At 36.6% G+C, this 22,085-nt stretch overlaps 3 protein-coding genes across 5 annotated transcripts; 2 read left to right on the top strand and 1 right to left on the bottom strand.

Annotated features, from left to right (window-relative positions):
* Positions 1–1,119: 1,119 nt before the first annotated feature.
* On the top strand, positions 1,120–2,546 carry LOC122400840 (peroxisomal membrane protein 2). Its single transcript, XM_043402521.1, has 5 exons — positions 1,120–1,526; positions 1,619–1,714; positions 1,830–1,977; positions 2,056–2,175; positions 2,253–2,546. Exons 1-5 carry the CDS (start codon positions 1,429–1,431, stop codon positions 2,325–2,327), a joined length of 537 nt encoding a protein of 178 aa, XP_043258456.1. The 5' UTR covers positions 1,120–1,428; the 3' UTR covers positions 2,328–2,546.
* A 1,629-nt stretch (positions 2,547–4,175) lies between these two features.
* LOC122400839 (serine/arginine repetitive matrix protein 2-like) lies at positions 4,176–18,500 on the bottom strand. 3 transcript variants are annotated; one of them, XM_043402518.1, is made up of 10 exons: positions 18,363–18,500; positions 17,559–17,800; positions 17,155–17,259; positions 11,320–11,598; positions 9,229–9,354; positions 9,085–9,163; positions 8,226–8,281; positions 6,140–8,140; positions 5,888–6,058; positions 4,176–4,617 (listed from the first exon to the last, which is right to left on the bottom strand). In XM_043402518.1, the coding sequence occupies exons 2-10, from the start codon at positions 17,786–17,788 to the stop codon at positions 4,467–4,469; spliced, it is 3,198 nt and encodes a 1,065-aa protein (XP_043258453.1). In that variant the 5' UTR covers positions 17,789–17,800; positions 18,363–18,500; the 3' UTR covers positions 4,176–4,466. The 3 variants fall into 3 exon arrangements, with proteins under 3 accessions (XP_043258453.1, XP_043258454.1, XP_043258455.1); XM_043402520.1 differs by lacking the exon at positions 4,176–4,617 and adding an exon at positions 5,005–5,607; XM_043402519.1 differs by lacking the exons at positions 17,155–17,259; positions 17,559–17,800; positions 18,363–18,500 and adding an exon at positions 14,390–16,287.
* A 206-nt stretch (positions 18,501–18,706) lies between these two features.
* On the top strand, positions 18,707–21,125 carry LOC122400844 (exosome complex component RRP40). The gene is made up of 2 exons (XM_043402537.1): positions 18,707–19,258; positions 19,343–21,125. Exons 1-2 carry the CDS (start codon positions 19,068–19,070, stop codon positions 19,881–19,883), a joined length of 732 nt encoding a protein of 243 aa, XP_043258472.1. The 5' UTR covers positions 18,707–19,067; the 3' UTR covers positions 19,884–21,125.
* Positions 21,126–22,085: the final 960 nt, after the last annotated feature.

Genomic DNA, 22,085 nt, shown 5'->3' on the forward strand with positions numbered 1-22,085 from the left:
TAATTATTTCTTTTGAGAAGTAGAAGCTTTCCTTGTAAGAGACTTTTTTCCTTCCAAAGCTTTCTCCCGTAGTTCATCTTCCATTGCTTTGTTTACTGTTCTAGTAATCATTTGTTTCAATTTATGTGCCTCTTCAAACTTCTTTTTTTTAGGTTGTATGGGTGCATCTATAAACCAAAAAATTCAATTACGTTAATAATATATTAACCCGTAACTTTGCATTGATATTTGTAATTTTTGTTTAATATTTACTTTTTTATTTAATTAATTTTATTAAATTTATTAAAATTGATCTTTTACATATACTCTTTTACCCTTTTTCCGAATAATTATTTTTGTACGTTATTTTCGAATATACTAATAGTTATGGAGTCGAAAGTATCTAAATATTACTCACTATTTCGGCGCTGAACAGGAGGACTCTTTTTCTTTTTATCCTTGGCTTTTCCTTTCTTAGATGCAGGCAATTTAGCCTTCACTTTCAGTTTTCCCTGGGCCATTTTTTAAGTCTTCCAATTAATTTTGAAAAGTTACTCAATAGCAAACACGCAACATGTGCAACCACATGTGCATAAATATAGACAGGAATCCTTTATAGTTGCCATTTGAGGGAAATACGCCACGCCACAGCCGACTTCAGTACTAGTCATATTGAACGAGAAAGAATAAAATCGCGAGCATCTGATTTTATACTTGATAGGAAGAGTACACAGCATTTGTGTGTTCTGTCTATCCAATGAACATTTTGTATAATTTCATATAAAATTAATGATAACAAAAATTATTAATAAATAAATTGATATCATATCTATGTACTTATAAAAGTATGCGTTAGATAGCTATACCATTTTACTACACATTTTAAATGTGGATATATTCCTTTTATTAGCACATGTTCATAGTCTAACAAAATATTATTCCGTATATGACCTAACAAAGTAATAATAAAGAAATAATGTTGAGAATGATGTTGTTTGGCGTACCATATTCCCCTTGAACTATAATACTGAAATGGTCCTGTTTGTAATTACAAATTGTATACATAATTTGACCTTATTTACACAAAATATTCAATATGTAAAATTATATGCGTATATGATTGGCTATCGTAAAACTATTACAGTTAATTCATTTCGTACATACAACATCTAATAAGAAAGTTTATTACTATTAGAATATTTAGAAATGTTTAGAAATCAGTCGACTACAAAATAAGAGAAAATTAAGATTTTCTCTTTAAATTTCCTTTGACACGATAATATTTTCAAGGACACGTTAAATTATATATTTGAGTATCCAAAAATTAGCTTAAAAACATTGAAACTCAATCGTTTGAAACATATTTCGGAAAAGATTGCTTTTCAATTCCATTTTTTTTTTTTTGTATGCATCAATTACATGACAAACATACGCAAGTAGAAGTCAACAATGGCACTCTCAAAACCGTCAAACTTATTTCTTCACTTTATCGGTACTTATTTCGAGCAACTCTATATCAATCCTGTAAAAACTAAAGCGATTACCAGGTGTGTTGATATTTTTCTGATTAATGTGAACATTAAACGATGATTTTGCATAATTTGTTTATACTAATTTTTGTGATTATCATACTTTTCAGTTGTATTCTTGCAACTCTCAGTAATTATATATCGCAAAAAATTTCTGGGGCAAAGCATATGAACCATGACAGTTTACTCGCGTATGCACTTTTTGGGTAAATTTGAGTAAATTAAGATTTAAGTTTTTAAAGTATTTTACAGTTAGTAAAGTACTTTTACTTAATTTATGTACAAATTCTTCACTGTATCAAAGTGCCAATGTTTTTGTAGATTATTTTTTGGAGGTCCTGTTCCACATTATTTCTACACATTTATACATCCATTTGTGAAAAGTCCTTTTAAGCTTCTGTTGATTGAAAGATGTATATATTTACCATGTTTTCAAGCTTTAGCATTGTACATGTTATCTAGGCTTCAGGTAGACCTAATTTGTTATTTTATATGCTGATACTTTTCATAATTTAGTGGATCGTGTAACAAATTTATTTTGTTGCAGGGTAACACACATAAATATTCTTGTAAAGAGATGAAGAGATTGCACTGGCATGTAGTCAGTACAAATTTAAAATATTTAACATTGTTACAATATATCAATTTTAAATATGTTCCACCAGGGGTAGGTTTGAGTTTTCTTAAATTATTTCTTATTTGTACCCAACAAAATATATTCTAAAGTGTTCTTTAAACTTTCAGTTACGTGTTCTGATGATAAATTTGATTAGTTTCTTTTGGACCATATATATTGCACAACTACAATCATACAAGTAATGAGAATAGGGAAATAATATATTAATATACATATAAATTGGGTTTGTCAGCTATAAAGGTTAAAGGGACCATGTATATATATATAAAGGAGAATATATTTTGTATAAGGATTATGTAAATAATCATTCCAACTAGACATTTTATTTTGTAGTTAGAATATAGCAGACTATTTTGTAAATTTATACTATTCAAAGAATTTATAAATAAATCCTGTAAACGGTTTTGGGGAAAAATTAAATTTTTTAAGCTTTTCGATTTAATCACACAACAACAATACAGAGTATATTACAGATATAATCAGAATTTCTTCCATTTCAACAATGGTAACATTCGATGACTGTAAATTATGAATAATAAATATTACAGTCAAAAGCCATGGTGGGCAAAATTTAACAAGTTTTACTTTTTTTACGTTCGTATAAATAAATTTCATTTTACACTCTGTTAAGATATATATCATAAAATTTACTATTCAATCGACAGAGTGATGATTTCAGACTTTCCTTTGCGTTAATTTTATAAAACAATTTTGTGTGATAAGTATGTACTTATGTTTCAGTTTGTTTTTATAGATATGCATCAATGAAAGGTCAATATTGCAGCACCATAGCAGTTGACAATTCTTTTCAATAAAACTGACTCAGTCATTATGCAATAGCTAATTCTACGTAGTTTTCCCTTCTAATTATAAACAACGTAGACTTTCCAAATATGACTTTTAACCCTATACATACATCTTCAAGACTTAACTTTGAATAATCAAGACTAGTCTAATTATGTCTTTTGGTACGCTGCCTGGCCTTACAGCCAAGAAAGTAACTTTCTGACTAGCATTTAGATAAATTGAGTATTGCAAGTAAAGGAAAGTTTAAGAGTATAACATCACTTATACTTTTGTCTTGCCTTTAAAGTTGACTAATGACTAGCAATTTGTGACACAAGTAAATAAATAAATAAATAAATAAATAAATAAATAAATTAAATAAATAAATGTACAATTTTATCAATGTTGAGTATATAGAATGAAAAGCAAATGAGCAAAATGCTAAGCTTCATTATGCATTGTAATATCTATGTACAAAAGGAACAGGTGTAGAACATTGCACTAAAATATCAGTTACTTATCCCTTGGGAAATTGGTAGATAAATTGAAAGAATGCTAGTGTTTTAACGATTGATGGAATGTCTAAAATTTGACTAGCTGGTGTTTGTATAACAAACAATTACATGATTAACTAACTAATCACGCAGATGTAGAACTACTAACGTAGTTTAAAATGAATGTTTAAATAATAGAGTAACTATTGAATAATAATGCGAGATCTTAAAAAGCTGCAACCAACACAATTGATGATGTTTATAATCATCATCGTCTCCTTATTGCTTAAGTACTCAGATGAATGTAAGTTTGTAAAGAACAACATCACATGGAGACTTAAAATTCTCAAAACAGTTGAGAGACAACATAAATTATGGCAATAATATCCTTTAAAAAACAATAGTTTTACAAAATGTTGCCAAGATATTAATCCTAATATTAAAATATCTTCTTTGGATACTCTTGCACGTATACCTTTGAAATCTCATTCGAATTCAGAAAATTATAGAATGAGTAATTGACTAAAACTTGTCATTCTCAATTTTCTGTGGTTCGGTAAATTCATCTTAACAATCAATTATAAAATACATTGTACCTACAATCAAATCATTAATTCTTACTACCTAATTGAAATAAGAATGATGTTAGAGAAACAATATTGTTGTTAGTCGACAAGAAAATATTGTTCCGAGAAACGTACGTACTGAAATTGATGGCATTATGGACAATCACCACTGATGAGTATTATTAAGACATGAGATCAGAGGTGTAAATGCATATTAAGACTTTACAAAGACTTAAAGATCATGCACCAAATTTAGAATGGCATCTTCCCTTGTATCTTTAAATCATGCTTCCTAACACGAGAAAATACTTAAAATTCATCCGAAATGTGTCATGGGAATGTTCAACATCACAAACATGATTTTCATAATGTAGGACTGTTAGAAAAAGCATCAGAGGATCATGGTGATCCGCACCATTCCAAATCTGATACATAAAAGGAACGTTAACTGTCTTTAGGGATCCGCTTGATCACTTCAACGCGTGTACGATGGACTCCGACTCGGAGAACAACTTGATCGATGGCTTGGACTTGACCAATTACTATGTCTGCTGCTATCTGAACTACTCGGTGACGAAGGTGGTGTCGGAGTAGGTCGGTGATATGGAATTGGTCGCTTCCTGGCGCTAAAATGAATCGCCGTCAATATCGTGATAACAGAGTCGTAACATTTATACGTATTAATAAAAACACATTTGTTCAAATTCAGATAAACATATGGGCATGTTAATTGTGAAGACTGTTGAACGAATTAACGTATTATCATCTTAAAATCAATATCACAACTCATGAGTTAGTTTTCATTATTAATATTAATATTACAGTATGAGGAAAGGATGCGTGCAAAATAAATCGTGCAATGCAACAAAAAACAACATGCAAAATAAAAATGTGTCACTTACCTTGCACTAATGTATATCATGGAAGGCAGTGGGCCAAAAACGATTCATAAATCACAACAAAAGAAATATTGAACTAAAGAAACAGGCTTGCTTTATAGCGGTAAATACATTTTATTTGCGATCGACATAAAATAAAAGAGAATCTCTACTGTAAATGTTTAATTTACAATAATTTATGAGGGAAATACACACATGCTACATCTACATAATATCTGTAGATTGTTTGATAAGCAATTAGATACAAATGAAAAGAAAAAAAAAATACGGGGAGAAATCATACAAACATAAGTATACTTGATTGGCTTGAAACAAATTCGTGTATTGATGCGATTGAGTAAATACGCTTACTCCGTAAAATAAAGTAATATCAGGGTTCGCTGATTGAACATATCCGTTTACAGACTGAAAATTTATATAGCGCCTAAAATATTCTCTTAAAAAATTAGTGAAGTTATACTGATAAACTGGTAATATAATTATAGTGGCCACAAAGTTATAATAAAACAACAGGATCCGTTGCACTTAATAATCATTACGAACTAATATTCGCAACAGCAGCTAAACTGCTTATCTCGTATCTGCTATTTATTTATACGAAAAGAAACGAAATTCGATTATTCATCATGTTTACTACTACATGAACCGTAGGAAAGTAATAGAAACGTCTGTGCGAAGCCGTAACTTTATCTTCTATGCCTGTCCCTCGATCTGTCCCTGTAGGACACAACACAAAATGGCATTAGAATAATCAATCATACAAATCAAGAATGGTAAACTTATCGATATCGTCATTTTATGATTGCCTGCAATTTAATCAAAGTTTTCACGGGATCGTGAAAGGCACATGAATGACGAGAAATAACATAAAAAACGCAAAACAATAGTAGGTTGAAAGATAAACATTTCTACGACTGATGCAGTGGGCCTACGAAATTTGGTGCGCTGTAAAAAATCTGTTGCTACGTTTTTTTATACTACTGATCGGGATACCTACCTTGTGATACGGCGTCTATCTAGGAAACTGGGTGAACCATGGCGCCGTGGTATTGACGGAGAACGAGACCTGCTAGAAGCTGAACTGCTAGATGTTGAACGAGAGGACCTGCTAGAAGCGCTACTCGATGATCGCGAGGAGCTAGAGAAACTTCTACGACTGTGCCTTGAACTAGAGGTAAGAAAAGAATGTATTACGTTAAAACGTTTCGACGTAACTTGTGCAACGGGACTTGTACAACAACCTATTTACCTTAAAGAAGAACGCGAGCTGCTTCTGGAGCGACTTCTTTTCTCTTTTTCCCGCGATATCCTGGATAGCGATCGTGAACGACTTCTTGACTTCTTCGACAGGGATCGACTCCTTGACTTTTTCGACAACGATCGACTACGCGATTTTTTTGACAAAGATCGGCTCCTCGATTTCTTCGACAGAGATCGGCTCCTCGATTTCTTTGACAAAGAACGACTCCTAGACCTTTTCGACAACGACCTCGTTCTACTCCTGGATCTTGATTTTGCCGGCGAATGGGAGGGGGACTTCTTCGATCGCGACGGCGACCTCGACATGGAGCGTTTCGATTCCGAGGAAGACCTCGACCTGCTCAACCTTTTCGTTCTAACAGGGGATTTCGGTGATTTTTTGGACCTTGCTGGGGACGCAGGTGATCTGTGTCTAGGAGATTCCGATTTCTTACTTCTTGACGGAGAACGTGATTTCTTGTCCCTGGAGAGGGATCGCGAAGAACGACGTCTAGGCGATCGAGAGGATCGTTTCTCCAACGACATCGATCTTGTGTAGGACCTCGAACGTGATCTCGAATAGGACTTATCTCTCGGAGAATGCTTTCTAGAAGCTGGCGAACTCTTTTTCGAAGTACTCGGTGAAGCGGACCGTTTTAGTTTAGTCGCGTTGCTAAGTATAGGAGGTGGTGGCGATTCACTGGGAGAACGTAATTTTATGGGCGCTTCCTTGTGGGAGATCGGTGGTGAATGCGAGGACGACTGGCTTTCCGATGAATGCTTTCTTAACATAATTGGAGAATTCTTAGAGGTACTTGGAGACTTGGAGCAATGATTCGTCTTGGTTGTTATACTCGGTGACCTACAGTTCATTTTATTTAACATCGGCGGTAACGGTGGAGGGGACTCGCTGGGCGAACGTATCTTTATAGCTGCTTCTTCTCGGGTCAATGGTAACGCGGGTGAAGGTGATCTGCTTGATACTGGCGACTGAATAGCAGGTAGGTGCGATATAGGTGAGTTTGATTTAGACTTCTCTTGAACGGGACAAATAATAGTTTGTACCATTTTTGGTGGGTCGTTTGGTAATGCAATATCAAGTATGCTATCCTCTTTCTTCTCTAATTTGATCTTTACAGGACTAATTACTTTCTTCCCTATACTTTCCCTAGCTTTTGCAGCCAGTCCACTTTGCAAACGTTTCAGAGTATGCAGCTCCTTCAACTTCTCTTCGTCTTCTGGTTTCGGCTCGTCATCCGCCATGTCAGTTTCGTCTTCGCTGGAAGATCGCAGTCTGACCCTCGGCGTGATCGTTCGGATTTTTCTAGTCCTAGAATTCGATCGAGATTTCCGTTTAGTCTCCGGAGTTTTCTTTTGATCTCGTTTCTTCTTATCTTCCAATATGTGCTTGTACCGCTCCGGATTCTTTCTCACGGGAGAATAGCTCAAGGTGGATCGTCTAGATCTACTTCTCGTCCTGCTGCGGGTTCTACGACGTTCTCTCGATCTCTCTCGTCTGTCTCTCTGTCTCCTTGGTGACCTTGATCTTCTTCGAGAATCGGACCTTCTGCGTCTAGGTGGAGGCGATAATCTGCGGCGTGATCCATAACGATCGTATCTCGATCGACTTCTGCTTCTGGACACCGAGTATCTGTTGTATCTTCTAGGAGACCTTGACATCCTTCGTCTTCTTGGCGATGGATTGATACGCCGTGACCTTGAATATCTTCTAGGAGATCTCCCTCTATCGATTCTGCTTCTTGACGGAGATCTGTGTCGTCGTGGTGGAGGACTCTTGTGTGCAACCGGTGACTTCTCCCTCTTCTCCGGAACAACTTTTTTGATCGGAGAATCTTTCTTTTTAAGGGGTGGGGTTTCATTTCGACTTTTCTCTTGCTTCTTTGGTGAACGATTTGGCCGAGGCTCTTTTGGTGTAGTATCCCCCTCATCAGATTTTGTTTTTTCCACAACTTTATCAGATTTTACAGACTTCCTCGGTCTTTCTGGGGAGCTGGAAATTTCATCGATGTATATATATTTTTCGAAGCGCTAAAACGAGAATTTTGAATTAAATTCAAGGGATACTTCGGACATACCTGTCCGAGGAGCTCTCGGATGACTGATGCTTCCTCTTGGCAGCTACTTTTTTCTTCTAAAATAAGAACAGTACAGATTACTAAGTTAGACAATATTAGCTAGTGAACACCAATCATGCATATGTACTTGTCAGTAGGATAAAAAAAGATATCGCAATTCGTCAAAAACTTTCTGGAGTCTGCTCATTCGCTCTAGTAAAAGTATGTATTTGATGGATAATTTAAAATGTACACAATGTTCAGGCTGAAAATTGTAATATGTCAATAAAACATAAACATCGAGAAAATAGAGATCACAAACTAATACGTGATTATTATATGCACTAATTCTTTTTCGCATTGCACCTATATCAAAGAACAAGCAGTCTCCTATTATTACTTTCTCGTAAATGTGATGGTGCTTGACACAAAACGAGTGAAAGGCAACAACAATCGTAAGTTTGTACGAATATAAATCACAAATTATTATTACATTGAGTAGCGGCATATCTGGTACTCACTCAGGGAATATATCCTGTCAAATGGCGCTGATAATTACAAACAATACTGAGATTTACACTTTTGAAATAATGACTGTTAACTTGAAATCAGATAAAAATCTTTACAGAAACAAGCAATGAATCATGCTTATTCAAAGATAGGCAGCAACACAAATTTTTGATAATCCAATGTTAATTGACAACTAATCAAGGGAAAATGAACGCAAAGTAGATGTCACATGCTCCTGCTTCACGTGCTAAGGTATATATGGATATATATATATATGTATATATATATATATTTATAAATATGTATATGTATAGAAAGAGACAGGAAGATAGAAATTTCATATCTGTTTCCTTCGCAATATTTTTCCTACCTCGTGCTTTTCTTTTGCCTCTGCCTTAGATTTCTTCTTCTTCTTTTTCCGTTTCTTCTTTGATTCAGTTTCGGAAGAGCTGCATAACAGACAATTAAATCGCGTTAGAAGATAAAAACGCACTAATCCTCAAAGGAATATTACCTGCTATCATCTGAAGCTTCGCTAGAATCACTATCAGAGGAACTAGCCTCAGTCTTTTTGTGTTTCTTGTCCTTTTTCTTCTTTTTAGATTTATCTTTTTTCTTACTAGCCTTTGGAGATTCCGACCTAGGAAATACATTTATCATTATTCTACGAGTTTCGCCGAGCGACGGTTTAATTTTGTTGTTTTAATAATATTTATTTTTTAATTCTTGCAGTGGGCGTCTTCCTGTCGACAAGTGCATACCTTGTGCTGACAATAAAGAAAGCTGTAGTACAATGTATCCGTGTGTGAAACAAATACTTTGTTCTAATGATACAAGCTACCTGCTTTTAATGAGCTCGATCAAAGTAATGAATAAATATTTGAAAGTAACTGAGAACGCGTATTCTGATGAAAGTTTGCACCGAACTATTTCAGCATCTGGACAAGGTTTTAAAGTCAAAAATAGAAACTAACTTATACATACATGTATATGTATAGGAAATGCAGTGTGTAGACTTTAATGTTTATCGATATTAAACAGAACAAAATAAATTGTCTCTTTCTTTCACTGCAATCCCAAGTGAATTAAGTAATAAAAAAAAATATAAATACAACGATACATATACAGGTGAAAGTCACAATATTGGGCTATAGCTAACAAACCGACTACATAATTCGTTTATTTGAAAGATTTGGTTTTTCATAGTCATATGAGATGTATATTAAATTGGTCACGATAAAGCACGTATGTAAAACCACATCTTTCAAAATTTACAAAAGACAAGTATACAAAATATGAGGAGTATTGATATAATATGGGATTAGCATTACCTTGATAACCATCGATAGGGACGGACTTGTCAGAAAAAAATAGAGAGATGACATTAACAACAAGCTTTATCGATAACAACAACAAAGATAGAAATGCATGATTTACGCGTCAGATTGATTAACGTTATTTGTTTTTAAAAAAACCGCGTTTATTTTGTATGTTAAGTAAATGTTTGCCTATCATGTATACTGCTACTATTATCGTATTTTATGTAAGTACAACGTTTTGATTACGTTATGGATATCAGAGTATAGCAAACATTTACCTCTAATAATTGCGCCTGTAAGACGAAATACCCAAACATAAGGCAATGGACGAACTCGATTGTCTTTGTTTCTCAATACAGAGATTATAATGCTTTTTGAGAGTGTTTTGGAAAGTAGACGCGACGACCACACTTACCTACTGAGCCTACTCTGGGTAGGCACTCAGTCCTCCTCAGTTCTGTTTGAAACAGAGAAAGGTGTATGGGACATGAAATAGTAGGTGAGTCATGATTCAGTATCTGACAAGAGGTGTGTAGTAAGCAAATGAACGTGTGTGGACTTGCGGTAAATGAATAATTAACTGGGGAGGAGAGGAACTACTACAGGGGGACGTCCGTTCGGTCTTGAAGCCTGGATTCTTGTACACCTTAGCAACAGTATTCCATAAATAAATCAATTACATGTTCCACGATGCAGTCATTCACCTATAGTATATGTATTGCTACATTGTATTACAATATAACATAATATATTAAGTTGAGTAATAGGATCGTTCACTTTTCAGCGCGGTATGCAGCTCGAGGTGTGGTATTTCAAAACGCTGCTTATAGAAGCTCCAATGGATAAGCATATCGAGTTACAGAGAATGTGGAAGCGTTTCATGTACGGTATCAGCTTTTCTATTTGCCTTTGCCCGAACGAAGTCTCTTTTTTCAAAGACGTGCGATATTTACTTTTTAAATTGGACGCTGTTTTATTTCTGAAGGGAGTCTCGACCTGAATTTAGCGTATACATAACGCTTGTCGTTCCAAAGAAACGCAAACGAACTCATTACTCGACCAAATACATCGAATAGGTACGTGTAACTACTATACTATAGTATGCTGTAGTATACCATAATAATACTACTGCTACGCTATAGTATACATGTTGTCATTTAATATACCATAGTACAATGTAGTAATATCACTACTACAGTTTATCCGTGCTCCATTACTCGTTTATAATTAGCAACAACATAGAATCCAGCCTCCACTGACCCGTGCACCGTTACGTTGTCTTTTACCTTTCCTTCTTGTGCTTCTTCCCCTTTTTCTTTTTGGTCGTGCTGCCGGAACGTTTTCGTTTTTTCTTCTCCGGGACGGACGTCGTGTCCGGAGTAGGACTCGGAGTTCGCACCAGTTCGTACACTTTGCTCGCAGCAGCTCTCGCCTCTGCTTCGCGCGCGTGCCTCTCGGGATCTAGGCTACTTCCCTCCACGAAGAACTCCGATATTCCAAATGCCTCCCGTAGCTTAGCATTTTTTTCTTGTTGCGCCTCAGCAATCTGGTGGGTCTCCCGGACACTGGAACAACGATCATTATTCGTTTCTATCCGTAATGAAAATGTTTAAAACACTCGATGGACTCTGCTATCGCCGATCCCGATCCTCGCCACAACGCGACGCCTCAACGTTCACCGGAAAGTTTGCTTCTCGACAGTCGCTATCAAGAGCAAGGTTTCGACGAAACAAACATCCAGCACAAAGGCTCTGTTCGTGCGAAAGATCTCGTATTCTTGATATCGACTCTCGCGCGTGAAACTCTCGAGCGGACGGCAGACATTGCCATCGACCCGAAGGAGAAAAGCCGCGTGCACCAATTGAAATCCAACGCAGCACACCATATGCGAGAGCACACAGAGAGACCCAAGCGACACGTGATGATCGAAACTATTCAAGAACCCTCGGCCACTTGGTCGCGAGAAAACGAGCACGATCGACGTTACAAGTAGATAAAAATAAACACACTCGAGGGGGTTGGTGGCAGGACTTCGTATGACCTATTTCGATATTTTACAGGTTTCCTGGGTCCAAAGGAAGGCGAATTAGAGCAGGAGAATTAGTCGAGAGACGAGATATCGTACCGCGTCGAGATTTTCACCGTCATCGTCGCGCGAGCGGGACCCGAGGTGTTCACTGAGCTCGAGTTTCGCGACGATCCATAGAGACTGGCCAGCTCCGGCACGGAGCGCCGAAGGGTGCAGTTGGATGCCGTGGCTCCTTCAGACCGTTCGCGACGAAGGTTGACAAGAAGGCGTTCGGACAATGCGGCAAACCAGTGACATAACACTGGAGAGGACTATACGAGGAGAAATCGAGGCGGCCCCTCTTCTGCCCCGCGAGTGAAAAGCAGCAAGCAAGCGAGGCCGGGGTCGGTCGAGAGCCACCCCTACGCCAACGCTCGAGCGCGGATCAATACAATCCAGCTGTTCTCTTTTCTGGTATCCCTTTCGCGCCACTCGCCCGCTACACGCTCAAATTGAGGAGCCAACCGCTTGCCTCTGAGAGTCAACCCTTCTCCCCCCCCCGCGAAATCCCATCTGGGGTCAACGGGAAAATATTTTTTTCGCCCTTTAACCTATCGCTACGCCACCCTCCTCCACCTTCGGGGAAAGGTGTATCGACAAATTTATCGTCTGGTTAATTTTGTAACTCCCAGATGCCTGCAAGATGTATTTTCCACCTAACTCAACATCCTCCGGGTCCATCTGGACCCATGCAAACTGTTCAAGAAAATTCAACCGAAAACCTTGTACTGAAATTCAGATTTAGGTCAAAATGAACCCGGTGTCCGCCATTCGAGGTCTAAACAACCCTTAAGCTGTCTTTCTAAATTTTAGAGAGTAGTATATTTTGTTTTTTTCATCCTCTAATCTACCGCCACGACCCTGTTCTTTATCTCCGAGGAAAAGTCGATCGAAAAATGTATCGTTCGTAAGGGGACGCTACTGCTGTGCCATGAAATATTTTTGCCTTCCTCCATTTTATGGGTAAGGTTGCTGTACGATATATGTGTGTCCCCCTGTTAACGTGCAGCTAATATTTTATTCACCCTGTAATCTACCACTACGACGCCCTCCTCCATCTTAAGCGGGAGGTATACGGAAAAGTTCATTGCCCCGTTAATATTACAGCTTCGTGTATTTTACATAGGGAACAGTTTTGTTAATATTATTTTCTATAGCCGAGGGTGAAAATAATTTAATCCCTCAAAATACTGAAAACTACTCGGAAAACAGAAACGCAACGTTGCACGTTGCATTGCGATTAATTTGGTAAATTATGGGGTTTTAAAAGTAACAGTTGTTTATGCGGAAATGTTTTCCTCTCGCGAGGGATTGGGGATCAACAACATGAGTCACCCCCGAGCTTAGCATACAGAGGAAGGTTGTTTGCCTTTTAAATCCATCTAGCCCTTGTTTCCCCACCGATCCTCCGCAGAATTTAAATTTTTCAGCAGCTTTAAACACTACTTCTACCAGATATCAAGACACCTTTCTTAAATCTATTAAAAGACTCCTTTTTAAATCACAAGATAAGTCTATATATAATTGTGAAATTTCTGAAGATATACGTGAATCTGTTTTCTCAATTTCTATCAAAGTGAATGCCATTAGATGTATCAGATATCCTGGCAGATCAAATGGGGACGATAATCTGTGGTCAGAGGTATCCAATTTCACTAGTTACTCTTCTAATGCAAACATTGAGTATTAACCCAGATTTATCGATAAACTTGGCCCGTGCCTTCATCTTGTGACATCGAAACATTCAATTTTCAATTCATTACTGTAATACTATTATCAACAATTAGATCTATATTTCTATCTAAGTCTAAACGCTAATTATTGGTACTTCTATCAATTATCTACATTTACAGCTTTTTGTATTTAAACACGTGCAAGTCAAGTGTCAACGACAAGAAAAATTTCTAATGATTCACGCGGATCTAAAATGACCTCAGAAGATAAATATAGCACAAGTTGACCTAGGGTTAATACACAGACAATTGAAGAGCTTATTTCCGAAACGTTTTAAGTCAAACGATCGTACTTACGGCAATAGCGTGCGAAACATGATCTTTATTTGTTAAGTGTCTCGTAAGCTATGGCGCGTCTAATCGAATGATCAAACGTGAATCGAATGTTTATAAGTTTTCTGTCTACGATCAAGGTTTTCTAAACTTTTAAGGCTTCGAATCAGATTGGAAGTAATGCTTCCGCCATTTTATTGATTCGATGCGTTCTAAATCTCGTCGCTAGCTAAAATTCAATTCTAGACCGCCGTGTTCAATAAAAAACTTGAATAAATTCACCTGACGACGGAGCGCATGTTGCTTCGCCGTCCGGCGAGGAGGTGGAGTTGTATGCGCTGGCAGCAGCAACAATGCTGTCGCATCTGCAGCTGTGCGCGCTTCTTTCCGTTCGCCGCTTGTAATTTGCGTTTCCGGGACCGTTTGATCACTTTCTGCCGGTCCAGGAAAAAGTTCCCTCGCCATAGGGTTTCGAAAAAGGCGCGACCATCGGCGGGACCGCGTCCGCGCGCCGGTTTCAGCGGTGACACCGTCACAGACATAGTCATTCGTCGAGTCTACGATTCCGATAGCACAAAGATCCTTCCCCCTCTTCGTTGATTCTCTTATCGTATTAGCTCGGATCCAAAATAAAATATTAAACGTGGTACTGTAAAATTCACTTTTTCTGCCTACAATTACGTTTCTTGATCCCTCGATTAAAATGTAACTCGTTGATTTTTGTTCCTCCCGAATCTCCTAGATTCCAAACCCTTACAAATTGTTGTACGATCGATATAGTAATTCATCGACGTCCACGATGATCTAAAATTCCCCGGTCTTGTTGCCAATAAATCGTCCCGTTTCGTTTAGCATCCAATTTGTTGGGCCAACGGGAGAGCCAGAGGACAATCTTGCGCCCCTGAATAATTAACAGCCAAGCAATTAGACGAGCATTAAGCGCGATCGACCGCTAATTTACGCTAAGGAGCTCCGTCGGTCGGGCTGCACGCTGTGCAAGTAGTCCCGGCGCGGCTTAATCCCTTCTCGAGGGAAGCTTTGATAGTTTAGGAGGGCGGAAGGGGGGATGGGCGAGGGTGGAGGCGAAGGTAATGGCTTCCTCCCCCGATTACACCAGCACCGACGCTGCTGCTATTCGGAATTTCTGCTGTCCCGGCGCAAGAACAATCATCCGGCAACGATGATGAAAATGTCAGCTTCGTTTCTCGCTGGTTCCTCCTTCTTTTTTTTTGTCCCTGTCTCTTCACAGTTCGTTGATCGATTGTTTCTCTCCCAAGAGTAATCAGCGTTGAAGCAAGTTTCTCCCTTGAATCGTCCCTACTCTTCTACGTTCGTCTCAACTTGGAACCGCTCCATCAGCGAGAAGGTATCCTTGATTAATCTCTCTGTTGCACGATTCTCTCTTATACGTTCTATGTTTTAAACACTATGTGTATATTATATCGTATAGACGTATATATCTTAGTGGCTCGTGTAAGAATATAGCAATGTACGGTCTTATTCTAGCTTAACCAGACTAAGGAAGACTTCAGATCAGGCACACTATATCGTCTTACTTCTTGCCGTATACTGCGTATACAGGCGACAAAGTATAACGGTTTATCTTAATGTAATCGTCGATTTATCGACCTGGAGACACATGGATTTATATAGAAAAAAGTTGACCTCTTACGAATCTTTCGTTCGATCTGCGACACGTGTAGATCTTCTCGCTATTATCTTCGAATATCCTCCTTACTCGTTAGTAAAATTCCCATAAAATCCTTTCTCTTGTTTCTTCGGTCGATTAGCAAGCCTCTTTCTGCTGCTTGAAAATTTCGATGGATGCGTGTATCTATGTGCCTGAATCGAATGAAAATCGAGGTCTCGTTGATTAAAATATTCAAGATCTTCTTCAGACGAATCTTTCGGATACCTTAGGGCTACACTTAAACGCGATTACTTGTCGCTTACGGTTAAAGCTTAAAGATTACTAATATCGTTAACGGACTACACGCTAGTGGAAGACTTTTGTGATTTTTTTTTGTCAAATGTATCACGTAAACGTTACATGTTCCCTCGTTACTTGTTTTCTCTCGGCACTCTCGATTATTTCCCGACGATTCGTGCACCCGACGGGAGTCGTCGACGCGCAGCGTCGCAACGCCGGTCCATCCTCGCACTGAGGCGGAAAAGTCGAGTGGGATGCTGGAACAAACTCTCTCCCTCTCCGCGGTCCCTCCGTCGTCTCTGTTTCTCATTCCGTGCCACCCCCGTGTATCTCCCTTTTCGTGGGTGGCGCCGGCGCCATGGGGTACGTCGATATCGGCTGCGTAACACCCCTAAAAGCTGACCCGAGAATGCGACCGTCTCCACCCTCCAATAATATTGGGCTTAGCGGGAACCTGCGTTCCGACGAAGGGGCGCGGATGCTCGAATTGCACTTACACAACCGTTCGCTGTGAAAACCGTTCTTGCCTCTCGAAACCCCTCGAATCACCCCTGATATTTTTAATTTCTTGCGAATTTTTAGCATCTTCGTGCGTACCGGAACAATTTAAATAACAGACCGGACGGCACGGCTGAACGAAAGTTTTTGCTTGATTGGAATCCTTTTGTAAATCAAGGTAAAACGATCTTGGAAAGAGGAATCTCTTTTTTAATATTTGAACTTAGGCCCGGATACGTCCACGACGTTGAGTAAACATTCGTAGCTTCCCTTTCATATAAAACCTTACCTGTGGATCTTTCTGAAGGCAAGCTCTAGCGCACATAAGATACGGACGCTAGTCGTCTCGTATCATCTATGTACTATATATAGATACTATGATAGATTACCAGGGAAGTCACCGAAATTAATTCTTCGTTTTCGTACTGTCGTTTTACATGCTTAAAAATACAGTGTTGTATTATACATGCCATTGATTATTACAAGGGAATTTTAATATTAGACAATTTATTTTGTTTATTTGTTTTACTTAGTACCTAGCGTAAATCGTTAATATTACAGACTATAAAGGTGGACAATTTTAGGATGAAGATGAATAATGAACAAAAGCTGTACTTACTTAACGCGCCCAAATTCATCGCGAGGTACAGATGGCTTCGCGTCGCTTCCCATTAACATAGATCTGTACGATTCTACTTTCTTTTTTACTTCTTCGGTCGTAAATCTATAAAATATAACAAAGGTCCAAGTAAACAAATATCCTAGTATTAGTTGCATTGTAGATGGCAACCTATGCAGGAACTATACTGTGTGGGAAGAATATATTGAAGCCAAAGGTAAGCTAAATCCAATTGAAGTTTAGAATCTCATTTAGTATTGGGTTCACGGAGTCAGCAAAGCTTTATATTTGTTATATATGCTATTTTTTTAAGAAAATTTATTACTTTATCTGTTAAAGGCAGACACTGTATCGCAATAACAACAAAATTTACATAATATTTAAATAATTAAAATAGTGCTTACCCTTGTTCCTCCAGAATATCTGCAAATTCAGCACATTTAACTTCAACTTTTCGTTTTCTGACATGATCAAGAATTTCTTTATTAGGTTGCTTATTAAGTTGATCTAATTTTCCTTCATCAGTTTTGTAAGTAACCTTTTCTTTCGTTTTGCGTACAATTGCCCAGTTCCTTTGGACGTGTCCGTTGGTACCAGAACCACGTGGCGTCTGTAATCCAATACCATTGTACATCTTGTACTACACCTGCAAATATAAGATACCAAAAGTTTTCAAGATAGGGTTAACAAAAATATTGGCAATCAATGAATCAAGAATAATGTTTACTACATGAGTGATTGTAAATAATATTTACATGATAATTCAACCTTGTCCTTGTATAATTAAACAGTAATGTCTGTTAGATTGACACGTAAAGTTTTTGCTTAAACTTAAAGGTTTATAAGGAATAAAAATTTCAAGAAAGAGCTATACATAAGTTTTCGTGGTTGTACAACGACAAGAATAGGAGGCACGTTTCAGTAATGACAGTAAATGCATAACAACAGCAGTGGTTACGTTTAGAAACCTGAATAAAGATCCTCCCTATTATGACTGCGGAACAAAGTAATAAAATCGCATAAAATGTTTAACGTCGAATCTCGGCTAAATAGCAACGAATCGATCGACAATATGACGTGATTGAACTAATAACTTAGGAGGGAGCGGGAAGGTAGGTTAGAATAGAATACACGCAAATCAATTATCGATCCGGCGAGTGGTGCGCAAATCTTGTGTGGATGGATGTCACAATATCGTAGAACGTTACCTTTGCATTAGTAACACCCTCGACGATCTCGCTGTGCCATCCACGCGACTGTCGATCTTTCGACTTGTCTCAGAATAAAATTGATCAGTGAAAAAAACACAACGAGCACCACAATTTCCGTGGCGTACCGTTTCACGCGCAAACCTCGCGACATGTCGTGTGGTGGCGCCACTGTTTCCCATAAGCGTGGGATTTCCAGGATTGCATTAATCGCTCCATAATCGGTTCGCGCGGCAACAATATTATTCTACTCGTAGATCGATCCAATTGCAGAAATGACCTGAAATTTGATACTGTTATCATTGAAAGTAATTACTGCTTTCAATTAAAGCTTTATTTTATAACTGGAATTAAGTACAATTTTTATAATAAATATTATACGATCGAGTGTATCAATTAATGGAAATTATAACTGCGCAATCGCGTCTCATTTTCGAGCGAGCGCGCGAGAGCTAGCAGAACGCACTGGAACGCATACTGAATTTGTCACACGACAAAACGCACGTGGCGGTTGTAATGTAACCAAAAAGCTATGTTCACAAAATATACTGGCAATATAATTCTATTAGGAGATAATACATCTTTTTAATAGATATTGTTTATGAATATGCGTTAGTAAAATGTATCGATAAATGCTACACATTTATAACCGCTAATATCGAATTTATACTGTAACTCGAAGAAGTTATTTACCTTTAAAAGACAATGGAAGTTAACTTAGGAGATGTAATAATGCCTGGAGATATTGTAAAGGATATCGCAGAAGTTATGAAAAAGGAAACGATAGTTTTGGGACCTGGACTTCGTCGTGAAGTTGATACAGTTTACGCGTATAAAGCAGGCGTATTGAAGAAAAGAGATCCAGCCATATACTATGTAGATTGTTATCAGAAACGGTAACTAAATTTTATCTAACAAAGTTCCTTGTACTAGAGATGGGCTAAACGTTTATTTATATAACAAATAATTACAATTTACAGATACGTACCAAGTCGCGGAGAAAATGTAGTTGGTATAATAACACAAAAAGCAGGTGACATTTTTAAAGTAGATATAGGAGCCAGTGAACATGCATCTCTTTCATATCTTGCATTTGAAGGTGCAACTAAGAAAAATCGTCCTGATGTACAAGTTGGTGATCTTGTTTTTGCCAAGCTTCTAGTTGCCAGTAAAGATATGGAAGCAGAACTTGTATGCGTAGATTCTCATGGCAAAGAAAAGAATTTAGGTGCTTTGACTTCAGATGGCATGCTTTTTAATTGTTCTTTGAGCCTCATCAGAAAAATATTGAATCCCACTTTTTCGTTGTTCAATAAACTGGCACATAGTCAGGCATTTGAACTAGCAGCTGGAATGAATGGTAGAATATGGGTTAAAGCAAGAACTATTCAAGAAACAATAGCAGTGGCAAATGCTATTTTAGCCGCAGAATATGCTGCACCTAGTGACATAGAAAAGCTATGTTCAAATATTGAAAAAACCTTACTTTTAACGCAATCGAACAACATAGATGAATCATAATAAATAGAAACAGCCATCTGTTACGAATGATTATTTATTATACCAATATATTTAATGAGTTTTATAAATAAATCTGTATGATTTCTTATATGAAACCTGGCGATTATAGCGACAACCATCGTGACAACCATCGTGATAAAAATGTAGAATTAGAACTACACGTAGTACATACAGTATCATTATGTATGTTGGTCATGTACACTGCTATGATAATAGAAAGAAAATGCAAATATCACTACTAGTAATGAACTTCTATTAACGAAAATATACTTGAATTCTCATACTACTTGTATTTCTTATTCTGATTGCAATTTAATAATGAACATTATTTGATACATAAATTATTTTGATAAAAAATTAGAATAAATATTGAAAAGTATTTTCATGAAAATGTCATTATAAAGCACTCGTTTCTAATGATTTTGTAAAATATTGCTCACTATCAGTGTCTACATGTAAGTGTAAAAGTGAATAAACCGATTTTCGCTATATTTTCTGATATGTAGCTAGTATCTTTTAACTGTAGTGTGAAAGCTACACTCTAATGATAGTATCAGTTATTCAAGCACAACCTTGACTTTCTTTATTTTTGCCCCACAAAAATATTTAATCAATTTTTAAATCAAGCATATTACACAGTTTCATATTTTGTTTGTTCGTAATACAGATTTTGTACGTGATGGAATGTGCACTGTTTATAATTTATAAAATAAAGTGTAAATATGTTGGTATCGGGAAAACATTTTTCTAAACACTATAACCACATATAATGGCTATAGAATAAATTCATACAATAGTTAAAAACTAAAATAACACTGATTTAACATGAAGAATAATTCTAAATGTATGTGGAGTATTATTAGATTTTAAATAACAATAATCTGACACAATATATTTGGCATAAATAAAGTAAACTAATATAATCAAGAGTGCATGTTTAACAATTTATACAAAATATAGAAATAAAACAATAATGTGTAATAGTATATACAAATTTCGTTTCCTACCTATCTTTTTGTTTTTCTATGGAACAAACATTTACTTAAAGAAATCATCAAAAACGCTTTGGGTGTGATAGATAGTACACAATATGGTAACTTAACATAAAACTAATTCAAAGATTAATACTTATTTCGTATAACATTATTTCTGGAATTATCGTTATAAATCTCTTTTACCATCACTTAATGTAAGGATATAAAATTAATGTTATTACTCTAATAGACAATGACATGACAGACGTGTAGTTTTTACAAAAAGTAAAGAATTTAAAAACATGTTAGTATTTACAATTGCTTTTGTTTGTAAATACATGTTATATAAAAATCTTACATGCGAAACTGAGAAGAGTTAAAGCTTTTTGTAAAAACCACATTGAGTTTTTCTTTCTCTGGTATGTCATAGGCAGGCAATATGTATGTTAGGGACGATTCTTGGTGCTACCGGCAACCATTATTACTATTCTATGGTATCGTGCATTACTTAGTATATATTTCACATGAGTGTGCTATGCCAAGTAAATATATTAATGCAATACCTTTAACTACTAATGTGTAATGGTCAATGCTATGCACGCGTTGTGCTTAATAGCGTTTGTATTTTAGAGATGTCTAATCTTAGATGTGGAACAAAATTAAGTCAAAAAAATCGTCAGATAAAATAAAAATAATTTTGCAGTCAGTAATTTGACAGATTATAAATTTTTTGTGGGATTTATGTAACTTGTAATATAAACATAAAATATCTGCCATCATCACTGTAGATATAGATTTTAGTTTATATAATCTTCATCTACCTCATAAAAATATATCTATGTTACAATGTTATAGCATCAGAACAACTTTTTGGCATAGAAAGATAAAAAACATTCTATTGCAAAATTAAATTTAGTGGTGTGTTTTTGATTTCAACATTATTATTGCAGTCAATTTGAAATACCTAATTAATAAGAAAAAAAAAAAGAAAAAAAAATATTTCACATGATATTAACAAAATACTATTATATTATTAAAAAACAAATCGTGATCGTTACCTTACTCTTTAATGATATTACTTTAATGATTGTATTCCTAACATGATAAAAGTCATTTTATGAACATCCTATATTGCATAGGTAGATATGCAGATCTTCTACTGTATGCAATGGCAGAACCCTAAACACAGAAGACTAAGCTTTATTGTTAGTTCTTGTAGCAGCTGGTA

Source organism: Colletes gigas, unplaced genomic scaffold (assembly GCF_013123115.1).
Source record: "Colletes gigas isolate AHSC1104 unplaced genomic scaffold, ASM1312311v1 Colletes_gigas_Sc00020, whole genome shotgun sequence".
Classification (NCBI taxonomy): domain Eukaryota; kingdom Metazoa; phylum Arthropoda; class Insecta; order Hymenoptera; family Colletidae; genus Colletes; species Colletes gigas.